General features: G+C 50.7%; 1 protein-coding gene across 1 annotated transcript in view; it reads left to right on the top strand.

The window, feature by feature from the left end:
- The window catches only part of LOC140188906 (neurexin-2-like), a 698,418-nt gene that overhangs the window by 615,554 nt on the left and 64,290 nt on the right, over positions 1-18,574 (top strand). Inside the window, exons 8-10 of the mRNA XM_072245561.1 lie at positions 141-579; positions 13,634-14,017; positions 16,678-16,881. Coding sequence (XP_072101662.1) covers positions 141-579; positions 13,634-14,017; positions 16,678-16,881 — 1,027 coding nt within the window. The remainder of the gene's footprint in view (positions 1-140; positions 580-13,633; positions 14,018-16,677; positions 16,882-18,574) is intronic.

Here is an 18,574-nt window from a genome sequence, read left to right as displayed (position 1 = left end):
CTACCTCCACCACCAGCCCTGGCAGCTCATTCCACACACCCACCGCTCTCCGTGTAGAACTATGACTCATATATCAGTTGGTGCCCCAGAGGGAAGGATGGGCTGGGGAGGGTACTGCTAACCACTTCCATTTTCAACAGGTTGTCTACAAAAACAACGACTTCAAACTGGAGCTCTCGCGCCTTGCCAAGGAAGGCGATTCCAAGATGAAGGTGCACGGTGACCTAATGTTCAAGTGCGAGAACGTGGCAGCCTTAGACCCAGTCACCTTCGAGGCCCCGGAGGCTTTCATCTCCCTGCCCAAGTGGAACACCAAGAAGACGGGCTCCATCTCCTTTGACTTCTGCACCACGGAACCCAATGGGCTGCTGCTGTTCAGCCACGGCAAGCCGCAGGTGCTGAAGGAAGGCCGGAGCGAGCGGCCGCAGAAGGTGGACTTCTTCGCCATGGAGCTGCTGGATGGCTTTCTCTTCCTGCTGCTCGACATGGGCTCGGGGGCCATCAAACTCCGCGCCACCAACAAGAAGGTCAACGACGGAGAGTGGTGCCACGTGGATTTCCAGCGGGACGGTCGCTCAGGTGGGAGGACCTGCTCCTGGGGGGTTGGGGGTGTTCACGGATGGAGGGAGGGGTGGGAGACAGTGGTGACCTGCTGAAGGGTCATCGTTAACTCAGTAATGCGCAAAGTTGCCCCAGCATCTCATCCACGTTCCAGCGCTCCTCTCATCCGGGGTCCTCCTCATTCATGGTCTGGAGCCCATCCCATCCATGGTTGGAGCTCATCTCATTCATTTCTAGGGCCTTCCCTTATCCATGGTCCGGCTCACCCATCCATAAACCAGGGTCTTCCAAATCCATGGTTCAGAGTCTCCCTTATCTGTGGTCTGGGGCCATTCAATCCATGATCCTCCTGATCTGTGTTTCAGAGTTCTCCTCATCTATGGTCCAGAGCCCATACCATCCATGGCCAAAGCTATCCCATCCATGGTCTGGAATCCATCTCTTCCCTGGTCCAGAGGCCATCCCAACTATGGTCACAGAGTCCATCCCATCCCTGGTCCAGAGTCCATCCCATCCCTGGTCACAGAGTCCATCCCATCCCTGGTTCAGAGTCCATCCCAACCCTGGTCACAGAGTCCATCCCATCCCTGGTCCAGAATCCATCCCATCCCTGATCCAGTGTCCATCCCATCCCTGATCCAGTGTCCATCCCATCCCTGGTCACAGAGTCCATCCCATCCCTGGTCCAGAGTCCATCCCATCCCTGGTCACAGAGTCCATCCCATCCCTGGTCCAGTGTCCATCCCATCCCTGGTCCAGAGCCCATTCCATCCCTGGTCCAGAGCCCATTCCATCCCTAGTCCAGAGCGCATACCATCCATGGCCAGAGCCATCCCATCCCTGGTCCAGTGTCCATCCCGTCCCTGGTCCAGTGTCCATCCCGTCCCTGGTCACAGAGTCCATCCCATCCCTGGTCCAGAGTCCATCCCATCCCTGGTCACAGTGTCCATCCCATCCACAGTCCAGAGTCCATCCCATCCCTGGTCACAGGGTTCATCCCATCCCTGGTCCAGCGTCCATCCCATCCCTGGTCCAGAGCTCATCCCATCCCTGGTCCAGAGATCATCCCATCCCTGGTCCAGAGCCCATCCCATCCCTGGTCCAGAGCTCATCCCATCCCTGGTCACAGAGTCACAGAGTCATAGAACACTGGAGCACAGAAACAAACCCTTTGGCCTATCTCGTCTGTGCCGAACCATTAATCTGCTTAGTACCACATGCAGACCACAGCCCTTCACACCCCTCCCATCATGTACCTATGTAAATTTCTCTGAAATGTTAAATTCAAACTCATATCTACCACTTCCACTGGCAGCTCGTTCCCCAGTTTCAGCACCCTCTCAGTGAAGAGGTTCCTCTTATGTTCCCCTTAAGTAGTCCACCCTTTACCCTTAACCCATGACCTCTGGTGGTAGTTTCATCCAACCTCAGTGGAAAAAAGCCTCCTATCTGTACCCCTTATAATCTTGTATACCTCTATCAGATCTCCCCTCATTGTCCCATGCTCCAGGGAATATATTCCTGAACTATTCAAGCTTTCAGGCCAAGCAGCAGGTTGCTCTTCACTCCTGAACCTAGGCCCTGCTTCTTCGATATGCTCTCAGGCCCAGGGCCTGCCTCCTTAATTCAGCCTGTACCCGACCATTCCAATCTGGCCCTATGCTTAGATCAGTCAAACCTCTTGAAAACCAAACTTCCCTAAACATGTTATCCTTCCCTTTCATTCTGACAGGAACATACAAACTCCGTACTCTCAAAATTTCACTTTTGAAAGCTTACCACTTACCAAGTAGACCTTTGCCAGAAAACAACTTGTCCCCGTCCACACTTGCCAGATCCTTGCTTATACCATCAAAATTGGCCTTTTTCCGGTTTAGAATCCCAACCCGAGGACCAGACCTATCGTTTTCCATAAATTCCTTGAAATTAATGTCATTATGACCTTCAGATGCAAAGTGTTCCCCTGCACAAACTTCTGTCACCTGTCCCGTCTTATTCCCTAATAGGTATACAGTATCTCCTATTTGGGAATGGGACAGGGCAGGAGGTCTATGTTCTGATTAAGAAAACTTCCCTGAACACATTTGACAAACTCTACCCCTTCAAGTCCTTTTAGAGTGTGGGAGTCGCAGTCAATATGTAGAAAATTAAAAACATTTATTATCGCAACCTTATATTTCTTGCAGCAGTCTATGATCTCACTACAAATTTGCTCCTCTAAATCCCACAGGCTGTTTGGTGGTCGATAATATAATCCCATTGACATGAACATACTTCCCTTATTCCTCAGTTCTACCCATAAAGCCTCATTAGGCAAGCTATTCAGTCTGTCCTGATGAAACACTACAGTAACATTTTCCCTTACTGATAATCTCAACCCTCCTCCTGCTCTATTGCGTCTAAAACACCGAGCTGCCAGTTGTGCCCCTCCTGCAAACAAGTCTCAGTATTGGCTGCAATACCATCATTCCAGGTGTTGATCCACGGCCTGAGGCCATGCACCTTTCCCTACAATACTCCTTACATTGAAGTACAGCTCAGATCAGATGTCAATCTTTTGATTCCTAACTTTGGTCCAGGGCACATTATCAGAAAGAAAACAATTTGGAAAAATTGGCTATTTTAGTGCAAAGTGCTCAAAGTGGTTACAGTTTGCTGTACTGAGGTGGTGGTGGTGATTGTGGTTGTGCTAGTTGGTTCAAGAACCGAGTGTTTGAAGGGAAGTAGCTGTTGGCGTGGGACTTCAGGCTTCTGTACCCCCTGCCCAGTGGAAGCTGTGAGAAGATGGCATGGACTGGATGGTGGGGATCTTTGATGATGGGTTGCTGTGGGACTTCAGGCTTCTGTTCCTCCTGACTGGTGGGAGCGTTGAGCAGATGGCACAGCCCGGATGGTAGGGATCTACATTGCCTTCTTGAGGCAGACACTCCTGTAGACACGACCGATGGTGCAGAGGGACGTGCCCGTGATATATTGGAAAGAGTTCACTACCCTCTGAAGCTTCTGACGTCCCTGTACATTTGGATTGCCGTTCCAGATCGAGATGCAACCAGACCAGACATTCAACAGAACTTCTGTCAAAGTTTGCGAGAGAGTTCGGAGTTGAAAAGAGTAGGGGTGCTAGCGTGCCTTATTTCTGATAGAATCTGTGTGCTGGGCTCTACCTCCACCACCAAACTGTTTCCTTGTTGAGGCAGCCCCCCGCTGTAGATACTACCAATGGTGGGGAGGGATGTGCCCGTGATGTTTTGGGTCAAGTCCGCTACCCACTGCAGTTTATGTTACTGTGCATTCAAATTACCAACAACCTGTCCAAGTGTCTTTTAAATGTCGGTAATGTACCTACCTCAGCCACTTTCTCTGGCAGCTGATTCCATACACGGACTGAGTGAAGAAATTGCCCCTCGGGTCCCTATTAAATCTCTCATTTCTCCTGTCTGGTTCCTGATTACCCAATCCTGGGGAAAAGATTGTGGGCATTCACCTGTCTGTGTCCCTCATGGTTCTACACACCTCTATAAGGTCACCCCTCAGTCCCCTACACCCTATCTGTGTCCCTCATGGTTCTATGCACCTCCATAAGGTCACCCCTCAGTCTCCTACACCCTATCTGTGTCCCTCATGGTTCTATACACCTCTATAAGGTCACCCCTCAGTCCCCTACACCGTATCTGTGTCCCTCATGGTTCTAAACACCTCTGTAAGGTCACTCCTCAGTCCCCTACACCCTATCTGTGTCCCTCATGGTTCTACACACCTCTGTAAGGTCACCCCTCAGTCCCCTACACCCTATCTGTGTCCCTCATGGTACTATACACCTCTATAATGTGACTCCTCAGTCCCCTACACCCTATCTGTGTCCCTCATGGTTCTACACACCTCTATAAGGACACCCCTCAGTCCCCTACACCCTACCTGTGTCCCTCATGGTTCTATACACCTCTATAAGGTCATCCCTCAGTCCCCTACACCCTATCTGTGTCCCTCATGGTTCTATACACCTCTATAAGGTCACCCCTCAGTCCCCTACACCCTATCTGTGTCCCTCATGGTTCTATACACCTCTATAAGGTCACCCCTCAGTCCCCTACACCCTATCTGTGTCCCTCATGGTTCTATGCACCTCCGTAAGGTCACCCCTCAGTCTCCTACACCCTATCTGTGTCCCTCATGGTTCTATGCACCTCTATAAGGTCACCCCTCAGTCCCCTACACCGTATCTGTGTCCCTCATGGTTCTAAACACCTCTGTAAGGTCACTCCTCAGTCTCCTACACCCTATCTGTGTCCCTCATGGTTCTATGCACCTCTATAAGGTCACCCCTCAGTCCCCTACACCATATCTGTGTCCCTCATGGTTCTAAACACCTCTGTAAGGTCACTCCTCAGTCCCCTACACCCTATCTGTGTCCCTCATGGTTCTACACACCTCTGTAAGGTCACCCCTCGGTCCTCTACACCCTATCTGTGTCCCTCATGGTTCTATACACCTCTGCAAGGTCACCCCTCAGTCCCCTACACCCTATCTGTGTCCCTCATGGTTCTACACACCTCTGTAAGGTCACGCCTCAGTCCCCTACACCCTATCTGTGTCCCTCATGGTTCTACACACCTCTGTAAGGTCACCCCTCAGTCCCCTACACCCTATCTGTGTCCCTCATGGTTCTACACACCTCTATAAGGTCACCCCTCAGTCCCCTACACCCTATCTGTGTCCCTCATGGTTCTATGCACCTCTATAAGGTCACCCCTCAGTACCCTACACCTTATCTGTGTCCCTGATGGTTCTATACACCTTTGTAAGGACACCCCTCAGTCCCCTACACCCTATCTGTGTCCCTCATGGTTCTATACACCTGTATAAGGTCAGCCCTCAGTCCCCTACACCCTACCTGTGTCCCTCATGGTTCTATACACCTCTATAAGGTCATCCCTCAGTCCCCTACACCCTATCTGTGTCCCTCATGGTTCTACACACCTCTATAAGGACACCCCTCAGTCCCCTACACCCTATCTGTGTCCCTCATAGTTCTATGCACCTCTATAAGGTCACTTCTCAGTCCCCTACACCCTATTTGTGTCCCTCATGGTTCTATGCACCTCTGTAAGGTCACTCATCAGTCCCCTACACCTTATCTGTGTCCCTCATGGTTCTATACACCTCTGCAAGGTCACCCCTCAGTCCCCTACACCCTATCTGTGTCCCTCATGGTTCTACACACCTCTGTAAGGTCACGCCTCAGTCCCCTACACCCTATCTGTGTCCCTCATGGTTCTACACACCTCTGTAAGGTCACCCCTCAGTCCCCTACACCCTGTGTCCCTCATGGTTCTACACACCTCTGTAAGGTCACCCCTCAGTCCCCTACACCCTATCTGTGTCCCTCATGGTTCTACACACCTCTATAAGGTCACCCCTCAGTCCCCTACACCCTATCTGTGCCCCTCATGGTTCTATACACCTGTATAAGGTCACCCCTCAGTCCCCTACACCCTACCTGTGTCCCTCATGGTTCTATACACCTGTATAAGGTCACCCCTCAGTCCCCTACACCCTATCTGTGTCCCGCATGGTTCTACACACCTCTGTAAGGTCACACATTAGCCTCTTACAAAGCAAGGAATAAAGTTCCATCATTTCCCTACAACTCAGGTCTCCGAGTACTGTCAGCATTCTCATGTATCTTCTCTGCACCCTTTTCTTCTCAGTTTTTCAGGTCTAGTGGGAGGGTTAAAGCAGAGATATGGGTTTCTAATGTGGACTGAGAGTGGGAAGGGGGCAGGGAGAGGGGAGGGAGTGGGAAGCACCAGAGAGACATTCTGTTCTGATCAGTAAACCAACTATTTGAAATCGAATGACCTTGCCTGGTGTCTCAGGGCTGGGTGTGTCTGCACCTATGACACCCCCCATCCTGGGACTCCGACTCTGCCACCTATCCCACATGCACCCCATCCCCTCTCCCCAGCACACCTCCTCTGCCATCTGTGCAACACCCCTTCCTGACACACCTCTGCCACCTGTCTAACACCCTCCCTGGCACACCTCTGCCACCTTCTCTGCCACCTAACACCCCACTCTGGCACAGCTCTGCCACCTGTCCAACACTCTCCTTGGCACACTTCTGCCACCTTCTCTACCACCTAACACCTTTCCCCGGCAGACCTTCTCTGCCACCTAACACCCCTCACTGGCACACCTTCTCTGCCACCTGTCTAACACCCTCCCTGGCACACCTCTGCCACCTGTCTAACACCCCACTCTGGCACAGCTCTGCCACCTGTCTAACACCCTCCCTGGCACACCTCTGCCACCTTCTCTGCCACCTGTCTAACACCCCTCCCTGGCAGACCTTCTCTGCCACCTGTCAGCATGACGCTCCACCCACCACCATTTGTTCCTGCTAGATTTACCAACTCGTTCGCTCACTGCTCCACAATGACAATTACAGTACCGTGCATAAGTATAGGCACCCTAGCTAAATTAACAGTGCCTATAACCCACCCACCCCCCCTAGAAGTTTTTGTGTCTTATTGTTTTACAACACTGAATCACAATGGATTTAATTTGGCTTTTTTTTGACCCTGATCAACAGAAAAAGACTTACAATTCAAAGTGAAAACAGATCTCTACAAAGTGATCTAAATTAATTACAAATATAAAACACAAAATAATTGATTGCATTAGTATTCACTCTTCAATCTGACACACCAAATATTCACTGGTGCAGCCAATTGGTTTTGGAAGTCACATAATTAGTTAAATGGAGATTACCTGTGCAGTCAGGGTGTTTCAACTGATTGTAGTAAAAATATACCTGTATCTGGAAGGTCCAACTGCTGGCAAAAACTACAACACGAAGACAAAAGAACACTCCAAGTAGCTCTGCGAAAAGGTTCTTGAAAAGCACAAGATGGATTCAAGAAAATTTCCAAGTCACTGAATATTGCTTAGAGTACATCAAGAAATGGAAAGAATATGACACAGCTGTAAATCTGAGTCCGAATCATAATCGCGTTTATTATCACCGGCATGTGACATGAAATTTGTTAACTTAACAGCAGCAGTTCAATGCAATACACAATCTAGCAGAGAAAAAATATAATAAAATATAAAAAAATAAATAAACAAGTAAATCAATTATATATGTTGAACAGATTTTTGAAACGTGCAAAAATAGAAATACTGTATATTATAAAATAAGTGAGGCAGTGTCCAAAGCTTCAATGTCCACTTAGGGATCGGATGGCAGAGGGGAAGAAGCTGTTCCTGGATCACTGAGTGTGAGCCTTCAGGCTTCTGTACCTCCTACCTGATGGTAACAGTGAGAAAAGGCATGACCTGGGTGCTGGAGGTCCTTAATAATGGACGCTGCCTTTCTGAGACACCGCTCCCTAAAGAAGTCCTGGGAACTTTGTAGGCTAGTGCCCAGGATGGAGCTGACTAGATTTACAACCTTCTGCAGCTTCTTTCGGTCCGGCTACTCCCCTCATACCAGACAGTGATGCAGACTGTCAGAATGCTCTCCATGGTATATCTATAGAAGTTTTTGAGTGTATTTGTTGACATGCTAAGTCTCTTCAAACTCTTCGTGAAGTATAGCCACTGTCTTGCCTTCCTTATAACTACTTTGATATGTTGGGACCAGGTTCCATCCTCAGGGATCTTGACACCCAGGAACTTGAAACTGCTCACTCTCTCTTCTCATCCCTCTATGAGGATTGGTACGTGTTCCTTCGTCTTACCCTTCCTGAAGTCCACAATCAGCTCTTTCATTTTGCTGACGTTGAGTGCCAGGTTGTTGCTGTGACACCACTCCACTAGTTGGCATATCTCACTCCTGTACGCCCTCTCGTTACCACCTGAGATTCTACCAACAATGGTTGTATTGTCAGCAGATTTATAGATGGTACTTGAGCTATGCCTAGCCACACAGCCATGTGTACATAGAGAGTAGAGCAGTGGGCTAAGCACACACCCGAGGTGCACCAGTGTTGATCGTCAGTGAGGAGGACAGGTTATCACTGATCCACACAGATTGTGGTCTTCTGGTTAGGAAGTCGAGGATCCAATTACAGAGGGAGGTACAGAGGCCCAGGTTCTGCAACTTCTCAATCAGGATTGTGGGAATGATATTACTAAATGCTGAGCTATAGTCGATGAACAGCATCCTGATGTAGGTGTTTGTGTTGTCTAGGTGGTCTAAAGCCACGTGGAGACCCATTGAGATTGCATCTGCTGATGACCTATTGTGGCGATAGGAAAATTGCAATGAGTCCAGGTTCTTGCTGAGGCAGCAGTTCAGTCTAGTCATGACCAACCTCTCAAAGCATTTCATCACTGTCGATGTGAGTGCTACCGGGCGATAGTCATTAAACAGCCCACATTATTCTTCTTAGGCACTGGTACAATTGTTGCTTTTTCGACTCCCCTACCATGGAAAATAACTTTGCCATATCTAATCTGTTCAGTCCTTTTAACATTCAGAATGTTTCTATGAGATCCCCCCTCATTCTCCTGAACTCCAGGGAATACAGCCCAAGAGCTGCCAGACGTTCCTCATACGGTAACCCTTTCATTCCTGGAATCATTCTCATTGATCTTCTCTGAATCCTCTCCAATGTCAGTATATCCCTTCTAAAATAAGGAACCCAAAACTGCACACAATACTCCAAGTGCGGTCTCATGAGTGCCTTATAGAGCCTCAATATCACATCCCTGCTCTGATATCGTACACCTCTAGAAATGAATGCCAACATTGCATTCGCTTCTTCACCACCGACTCAATCTGGAGGTTAACCTTTAGCGTATCTTGCACAAGGACTTCCAAGTCCCTTTACATCTCTGCATTTTGAATTATCTCCCCATCTAAATAATAGTCTTCCTGCTTATTTCTTCCACCAAAGTACATGACCATACACTTTCCAAAACTGTATTTTATTTGTCACTTTTTTGCCCAATCCCCTAAGCTATCCGAGTCTCTCTGCAGGCTCTCTGTTTCCTCAACACTACCCACTCCTCCACCTATCTTTGTATCATCGGCAAATTTAGCCACAAATCCATTAATCCCATAGTCCAAATCATTGACATACATCGTAAAAAGCAGCGGTCCCAACACTGACCCCTGTGGAACACCACTAGTAACTGGCAGCCAGCCAGAATAGGATCTCTTTATTCCCACTCTCTGTTTTCTGCCAACCAGCCAATGCTCCACCCGTGCTAGTAACTTCCCTGTAATTCCATGGGTTATTATCTTGCTAAGCAGCCTCATGTGCAGCACCTTGTCAAAGGCCTTCTGAAAATCCAAGTACACCACATCCAATGCATCTCCTTTGTCTACCCTGCTTGTAATTGCCTCAAGGAATTGCAGTAGGTTTGTCAGGCAGGATTTTCCTTTCAGGAAACCATGCTGGCTTTGGCCTATCTCGTCATGTCCCTCCAGGTACTCCGTAATCTCATCCCTAACAATCAATTTCAACAACTTCCCAACCACTGATGTCAGGCTGACAGGTCTAGTTTCCTTTCTGCTGCCTTCTTAAATAGCAGAGTAAAATTTGAAATTTCCCAGTCATCCAGTACAATGCCATCATCAAAAACACAATCAAAAATATTATCAAAAACACACCATACCTACTGTTAAGTGTGGTGGGGATGCTTCAGTGCAACAGGCCCTGGAAGGCTTGTGAGGGTAGAGGGTAAAATGAATGCAGCAAAACACAGGGAAATCCTGGAGGAAAACCTGATGCAGTCTACAAGAGAATTGCAACTTGGGAGAAGATTTGTTTTCCAGCAAGACAATGATTGCCAAACATAAAGCCAAAGCTACACAGGAATGGCTGTTCCCCATGCAATCTGACAGAGCTTGAGCAGTTTTTTAAAGAAGAATGGGGAAAAATTACAGTGTCCAGATGTGCAAAGCTGATAGAGACCTATCCACACAGACTCAAGGCTGTAATTGCTGCCAAAGGTCCATCTACTAAATACTGACTGGAAGGGAGTAAATACTTACGCAATCAATTATTTTATGTTTCATATTTGTAATTAATTTAAATCACTTTTTAGAGATCTGTTTTCACTTTGACACAAAACAGTCTTTTTCTGTTGATCAGTGTCAAAAAAGCCAAATTAAATCCACTGTGATTCAATGTTCGAAAACAATAAAACATGAAACCTTCCAGGGTCGAGGGTGAATACTTTTGCATAGTACTGTATGTCACGAAATGTGTTGTTTTGTGGCCGCAGTAGAGTGCAATACGTTAGTTGCTCCGTTACAATACAAAATATTAAAAATAATTACACTAAATAGTGAGGTAGTGCGGATAAATTCATGGACCGTTCAGAAATCTGATAGCAGAGGCGAAGAAGCTGCTCCTAAAATGTGTGTGTGTGTGTCACACCCTCTCAATGTCCACTTAATCCAGACCCATCATCTGCAGAGGGAGATGGACAGTCAATAGACAATAGGTGCAGGAGTGGGCCATTCGGCCCTTTGAGCCAGCACCGCCATTCACTGTGATCGTGGCTGATCATCCACAATCAGTATCCAGTTCCTGCCTTATCCCCATAACCTTTGATTCCGCTATCTTTAAGAGCTCTATCCATCTCTTTCTTGAAAGCATCCAGAGACTTGGTCTCCACTGCCTTCTGGGGCAGAGCATTCCACATATCCACCACTCTCTGGGTGAAAAAGTTTTTCCTCAACTCCGTTCGAAATGGCCTACCCCTTATTCTTAAACTGTGGCCTCTGGTTCTGGACTCACCCATCAGCGGGAACATGCTTCCTGCCTCCAGCGCGTCCAATCCCTTAATAATAATATAAGGATGTCCAGTCCTTATATACTTCCATCCCCCTTCAGGAAGGTCTCAAAGCTCTATGCTTCTTTTTGGATTCCAGACCTAATCAGTTCCCCTCTACCACCACTCTGCTCCGTCTAGCGGAATTAGTCCTTACTCTTAATAATTTCTCCTTTGGCTCCTCCCACTTCCTCCAAACTAAAGTTGTAGCTATGGGCACCCGTATGGGTCCTAGCTATGCCTGCCTTTTTGTTGGGTTTGTGGAACAATCTATGTTCCGTGCCTATTCTGGTATCTGTCCCCCACTTTTCCTTCGCTACATCGACGACTGCATTGGCGCTGCTTCCTGCACGCATGCAGAACTCGTTGACTTTATTAACTTTGCCTCCAACTTTCACCCTGCCCTCAAGTTTACCTGGTCCATTTCCGACACCTCCCTCCCCTTTCTAGATCTTTCTGTCTCTGTCTCTGGAGACAGCTTATCCACTGATGTCTACTATAAGCCTACTGACTCTCACAGATATCTGGACTATTGCTCTTCTCACCCTGTCTCTTGCAAAAACGCCATCCCCTTCTCGCAATTCCTCCGTCTCCGCCGCATCTGCTCTCAGGATGAGGCTTTTCATTCCAGGATGAGGGAGATGTCTTCATTTTTTTAAAGAAAGGGGCTTCCCTTCCTCCACCATCAACTCTGCTCTTAAACGCATCTCCCCCATTTCACGTACATCTGCTCTCACTCCATCCTCCCGCCACCCCACTAGGAATAGTGTTCCCCTGGTCCTCACCTACCACCCCACCAGCCTCCGGGTCCAACATATTATTCTCCATAACTTCCGCCACCTCCAACGGGATCCCACCACTAAGCACATCTTTCCCTCCCCCCTCTCTCTGCATTCCGCAGGGATTGCTCCCTACACAACTCCCTTGTCCATTCGTCCCCCCCGTCCCTCCCCACTGATCTCCCTCCTGGCACTTATCCGTGTAAGCGGAACAAGTGCTACACATGCCCTTACACTTCCTCCCTTACCACCATTCAGGGCCCCAAACAGTCCTTCCAGGTGAGGCAACACTTCACCTGTGAGTCCACTGGGGTGATATACTGCGTCCGGTACTCCCGATGTGGCCGTTTATATATTGGCGAGACCCGACACAGACTGGGAGACCGCTTTGCTGAACATCTATGCTCTGTCCGCCAGAGAAAGCAGGATCTCCCAGTGGCCACACATTTTAATTCCACATCCCATTCCCATTCTGACATGTCTATCCACGGCCTCCTCTACTGTAAAGATGAAGCCACACTCAGGTTGGAGGAACAACACCTTATATTCCGTCTGGGTAGCCTCCAACCTGATGGCATGAACATCGACTTCTCTAACTTCCACTAGGCCCCACCTCCCCCTCGTACCCCATCTGTTACTTATTTTTATGCACACATTCTTTCTCTCACTCTCCTTTTTCTCCCTCTGTCCCTCTGAATATACCTCTTGCCCATCCTCTGGGTCCCCCCCCCTTGCCTTTCTTCCCGGACCTCCTGTCCCATGATCGTCTCATATCCCCTTTTGCCTATCACCTGTCCAGCTCTTGGCTCCATCCCTCCCCCTCCTGTCTTCTCCTATCATTTTGGATCTCCCCCTCCCCTTCCAATTTTCAAAAATCCCTTACTCACTCTTCCTTCAGTTAGTCCTGACGAAGGGTCTCGGCCTGAAACGTCGACTGCACCTCTTCCTAGAGATGCTGCCTGGCCTGCTGTGTTCACTAGCAACTTTGATGTGTGTTGCTTGAATTTCCAGCATCTGCAGAATTCCTGTTGTTTGCCCTTTATAATCTTATATGTTTCAATCAGATCCCCTCTCAGCCTTCTAAATTCCAGTGTATACAAGGCCGGTCGCTCCAATCTTTCGACATATGACAGTCCCTCCATCCCAGGAATTAACCTTGTGAACCTGCGCCGCATTCCCTCAATAGCAAGAATGTCCTTCCTCAAATTTGGAGACCAAAACTGCACACAGTACTCCAGGTGTGGTCTCAACAGAGCCCTGTACAGCTGCAGAAGGATCTCTTTGCTCTTATACTCAATTCCCCTTGTTGTGTCCGCGGCTGGAGTCACCAGAGACGTAGGCTGTCCACTCTCCTCTGCTCCAGTCAGTCCCAAGTCCCCTCTCTGCTGACCATCATGGCGAGCTCCTGTAATGGATTCCAGCGTGTCTGGACGGGACGGGACGGGACCAGATGGGCCGAGCGGACTCCCTGATGGCTGTGCCTGTTGCCGTCCCGCCCACAGGTTCGATCTCCGTCAACAGCCGTCACCTGCCCTTCATGGCGAATGGGGAGAGCGAGATTCTGGACCTGGACAGCGCCATGTACCTGGGCGGGCTCCCCGAGAACCGGCTGGACGTGGCGTTGCCGCCGGAGCTGTGGACGGCCTTCCTCAACTACGGCTACGTGGGCTGCGTGCGGGACCTGTTCATCGACGGCCAGAGCCGGGACGTGCGGCGGCTGGCCGAGATGCAGAGCGCCGGCGGCGTGAGCGGCTTCTGCTCCCGGGAGACCCTCCGGCAGTGCGCCAGCGGACCCTGCCGCAATGGCGGCAGCTGCCGGGAGGGTTGGAACCGATACATCTGCGACTGCACCGGCACAGGGTTCTTCGGCAGGAACTGCGAGACAGGTTGGTCGGGTGGGGTGTGGGGGGGTGGGGCGCTGGGGAGTGGGGGGTCGTGGGGGGGCGCTGGGGAGTGGGGGGGATGGGGTGCTGGGGAGTGGGGGGGGTCGTGGGGGGCGCTGGGTGGGGAGTGGGGAGTGGGGGATGGAGCAATGGGGAGTGGGGGTGTTGTGGGGGGCGCTGGGGAGTGAGGGTCGTGGGGGGTGCTGGGGAATGGGGGTGGGGCACTGGGGAGTGGGGTGTGGGGTGCTGGGGAGTGGGGAGGTGCTGGGAAGTGGGGGGGGTGTGGGGGGGTGACTCACTTTCCAACCCTCGGGCGTAAGGGGCACCAAACTCTCTCTCCCCCTCATGGGTGCCAGGGAGAACATGAGGAACTTGTCGGTGTCACTTCAGAGCCTCTCCTTCTCCCAGCGGCAACCACCTCAGCTTCAGCCTGCTCTCCCTGAAGGTCTCCTCTTCCTCTGGTGGGGAGACAAGGACCAGTCGTTCCCCCACCCCACTGCCCCTCCGAAACTCTGTCACCTCTCCTGTACAGACAGACCACACAGAGGGTGCATCCTTTAGGGGAGAGACCCCACCTTGGGAAGCCCAGGTCCAGCCCTTCCCCTCTCTAAAGGTCTCTCCTTCAGTGGAGAACCCAGCACCAACCATCTCTCTTTGAAGGTCTCCCCGCCCTTAGATGGGGGAGGAATTAGAAATGTAGCCCTGTGCAGAATGCCTCCTACTCTGTCAACCTTAACAAAAGTACTCTACCCCCACCCCGCTCACCTTCTGTATCCAGTGAGGGGGCGTGCAGTGTCAGTCTGACTATCTGGAGGTCACCCACCACTACAGACACCACTGAGTAGTCCCCGAGCCGTCTGGGTTCTTCCTGAGTAGATCCCACACTTCTCCTTTGCAACTTGAGCTGACGCAAGATCCTCAGACGGGACCCAGAGCCCATGTCCCAGAGTGGGGGGGGGGGGTGGCTGATGGTAAAGAACGTGAAGTATTGACACCAGAGGCAACTCAGTCCCACGACCTGAAGGAGGGGGAGCAGTGAGTAGCAACACTGATCACACCCAGACAGAAGCTGACTCCATTAATATACAGATCAGTACTCCGCACAACGTGCAGCAATTCTCCCAGGGAGCCTCTCAGTTGAGTCTCCCAATCGCCAGTTGCATACGTCACCATGAAACGTAAGGAATTCTGCAGACGTGGAAATCTTCTTCAACACACTCAGGACGCTGGGGAACTTGGCAGGTCAGGCAGCATCTATGGAGGGAGATAAACAGACCCTTCATCAGGACTGGAAAGGAGGAGGGATGAAGCCAGAATGAGAGGGTGGGTGAGGGGAGGGTACAAATAGGCAGGTGAGAGGTGAGAGGGAGGAGGAGGTTGGCTGGGGGATGAAGTGGGAAGCTGGAAGAATTTGCCTTTGCACATTGATAGTTTGTCTGTAGTTTTTCATTGATTCTATTGTATTTCTTTGTTCCACTGTGAAGGCCTGCGGTAGATGAATCTCAGGATAGTGATGGACTTCGATAATAAATTAACTTTGAACTTGGAGGTAAAGGGTTGGAGGGGAAGGAATCTGATAGCAGGAGAGGGCGGACCATGGAAGGAAGGGAAGGAGGAGGGTCATCGGAGGGAGGTGACAGATAGGTGAGGGGAAGAGAAGGGGCTCAGGTTCTCGTCTTCCCCCTTCCTTTGCAGTCCTGACGAAGGCTCTGGGCCCTCAATAGGTGTTGCCTGACCTGCCGAGCTCCTCCAGTATTTTGTCTTTTGTTTCTATCCTTAAGATCAAAGCTAACACCATACAATTCCATACAATTTTAACAGCTACGGTGATGTTGTTTACTTTAATATTCTGAGTCTGACAGTGGTTCCTTTGAATTACAAACTACAGTGAGACACACCAGAATGTTCAAACACCTTTCCCGGGACAAAATAACTCACACAGATTCAAGGGACAGAGATCCCAGACTGTGAAGCTCTCTGAACACGCAAACATCTCAACTATTGGTGGATCAAATCTGGCTGTGACTGTGTTTGATGTGTTAAGTGAGAACATGGTCTGTCAGAAAGGTACAAATAGCAATGCATGATAAAGGTTTGTCACACGTACAGTGACATATATGGCCAACACAGTCCGAGGATATGCTGCGGGAAGTATCCCTGTGCTTCTGATACCAACGTGCTGGGGTGGCCCTGGTAGCACAAAGGTCAGCTCAACGCTTCACAGCACGGGTGACCCAGGTTCAATTCCTGCTCTCCCCGTGACCCTGTAGGTTTCCTCCAAGTGCTCTGGTTTCCACCCACAGTCCAAAGACAGACCGATGGGTAGGTCATTGTAAATTGCCGTGCGATTAGGCTAGGGTGAAGTTGGGAAGATTGCTGGGCAGCTTGGCTTGAAGGGCCAGAAGGGTCTATTCTGCAATGTATGTACATCAATCACCCAACCCTAATCCCGTACGTCTTTGGATGGTGGGAGGAAACGCACCCTCTGTGTGAAGTCGCCCTTCAGTTCCTGTCAAATCCCGCTGGCCGTTGGTCCCATCACCCTGTGCACACTCACCCTGTCTGTAACCCATCTGGCCGAAGGTCCCATGACTCGCCCTGTCTGTAACCCCCACTGCTGATCTTTCTGCACCCCTCACTGTCTGTTCTGCTCCCCCCCCCAGAGGGCACTGTTCTGAGCTACGACGGCAGCATGTACCTAAAGATCATGGTGCCCCAGCCGACGCACACAGAGGCGGAGGACATCTCGCTGAGGTTCATGTCCCAGCGGGCCTACGGCCTGCTCATGGCCACAACGTCCAAGGACTCTGCGGACACCCTGAGGCTGGAGCTGGACGGAGGGCGCGTAAAACTCACGGTTAACCTAGGTAAACCCTTCTTCCCCTCTCCCCTTACCAAGGATCATGGCTATCTTTGCCACAGCGACAAGTATTGTCCAGTCAGATCTGAGGAAGCAGGGATCCTTCTGTGTCCACCTCACTGTGTGACCAGACACGGTCACCTCCCCTGTCCGTCTGACCAGACACGGTCACCTCCCCTGTCCGTCTGACCAGACACGGTCACCTCCTTTGTCTGTCTGACCAGACATGGTCACCTCCCCTGTCCGTCTGACCAGACATGGTCATCTCCCTGGTCCGTCTAACTGTGAGACCAGACACAATTACCTCCCTTGTCCGTCTGACCAGACACGGTCACCTCCCCTGTCTGTCTGACTGTGAGACCAGACACGGTCATCTCCCTTGTCTGTCTGACTGTGAGACCAGACACGGTCACCTCCCCTCTCCGTCTGACCAGACACGGTCACCTCCCCTCTCTGTCTGACCAGACACGGTCATCTCCCCTGTCCGTCTGACTGTGAGACCAGACACGGTCACCTCCCCCGTCTGTCTGACCATCTGACCAGACACTGTCACTTCCCCTTTCTGTCTGACTGACGGAGTCACTTACCTTGCCCGTGTGACCAGGCACAGTCACCAGTTGCGTCTGCCCTTCCCGATGTCTGTGCTCTCTGTTCCGTGGGAAAATGGGCTGCCATTCAGTTAAACGTTGCTTGTCCCCTGCATGGACACAGTCTGTCCCCCTGCTCCTCATTGGTCTGAATGGATGAAACTTGGCATCTTCCTTAAAACATCTGTGAGCTTGTCTCCTGCACCATCTTTTGCCGGTACTGGTCAACTGCGCAGTCTCATCTGATGTTGTGTCCTATCCTCGAACTCTCTCACACTGTCCCTCCCAGTAAGCTCACCACTCCCTGACGCCCAGTTTCACCACTGTAGTCGCCTTGCCCAGTGGGTGCACCATTGTCAGCTGCGATGCTGACTTGTTTCCATGGTAACTGGCTGGTCTGAGCCTCCCGCGTTGCGAATTGTCCCTCCCAGATTCGGTGGCGCAGACTCTCCCCGGAGTTCAGCCATAACAACAACTCGCAGTTGGAGGGAGGAGGGAGGGAGAGTTTGGGGGGGAGGGGACACCAGTTGCCATGGAAACATGTTGGAACATCGCTGCTGGTACAACCCGGGACAGGAGCAAAGGCAGGTGGTTAAACCCCACCCCACCTCAGCCTGGCTGGAGAGATTCCGCGGGAGGGGCAATAGGAAACTGGCTGAAAAGGGAAGGGGGTAACGAGATGGGTGTGGGGAGGGCATTGAGAATGGAGGGGCGCTCACAGTGATCCGAGGAGTTTGAATGAGATGGTGGGGGGGGGGGGGTGAATCAAAGATTGGAGGAATGGGCATGAGGGTAGGGCTGAAGGAGAGAGGCGGAGATTGGGCAGATGTGGCAAGGACGTTTCTGAGGTGGGTGATTAGCGGGGTGCAAGGGATATCACTGAGAAAGAGGAGGGGGCCAAGGAGATCAGCGGGCAGGAATGAGATGGGATAAAGAGCAAGCTGGAGACTGGAGTGTGAAAGAGATCCATGCGGCAGAAATGGTTTGGGAGTGAGGAGTGGTGGTGTTGGGGAATGAGGGGATTGAAAAGATCGATGGTGTGGCCAGGGAGATGGGTGAAGGTGGGGTGAGAGTGGGGTGAGCCTCACCGAGATATGAGGAGTGGGAAGGAGA

This window comes from Mobula birostris, chromosome 28 (assembly GCF_030028105.1).
Source record: "Mobula birostris isolate sMobBir1 chromosome 28, sMobBir1.hap1, whole genome shotgun sequence".
Lineage (NCBI taxonomy): Eukaryota > Metazoa > Chordata > Chondrichthyes > Myliobatiformes > Myliobatidae > Mobula > Mobula birostris.
The sequence above is the reverse complement of the archived record's forward strand: the minus strand, read 5'-3'. Positions and strand labels throughout refer to the sequence as shown.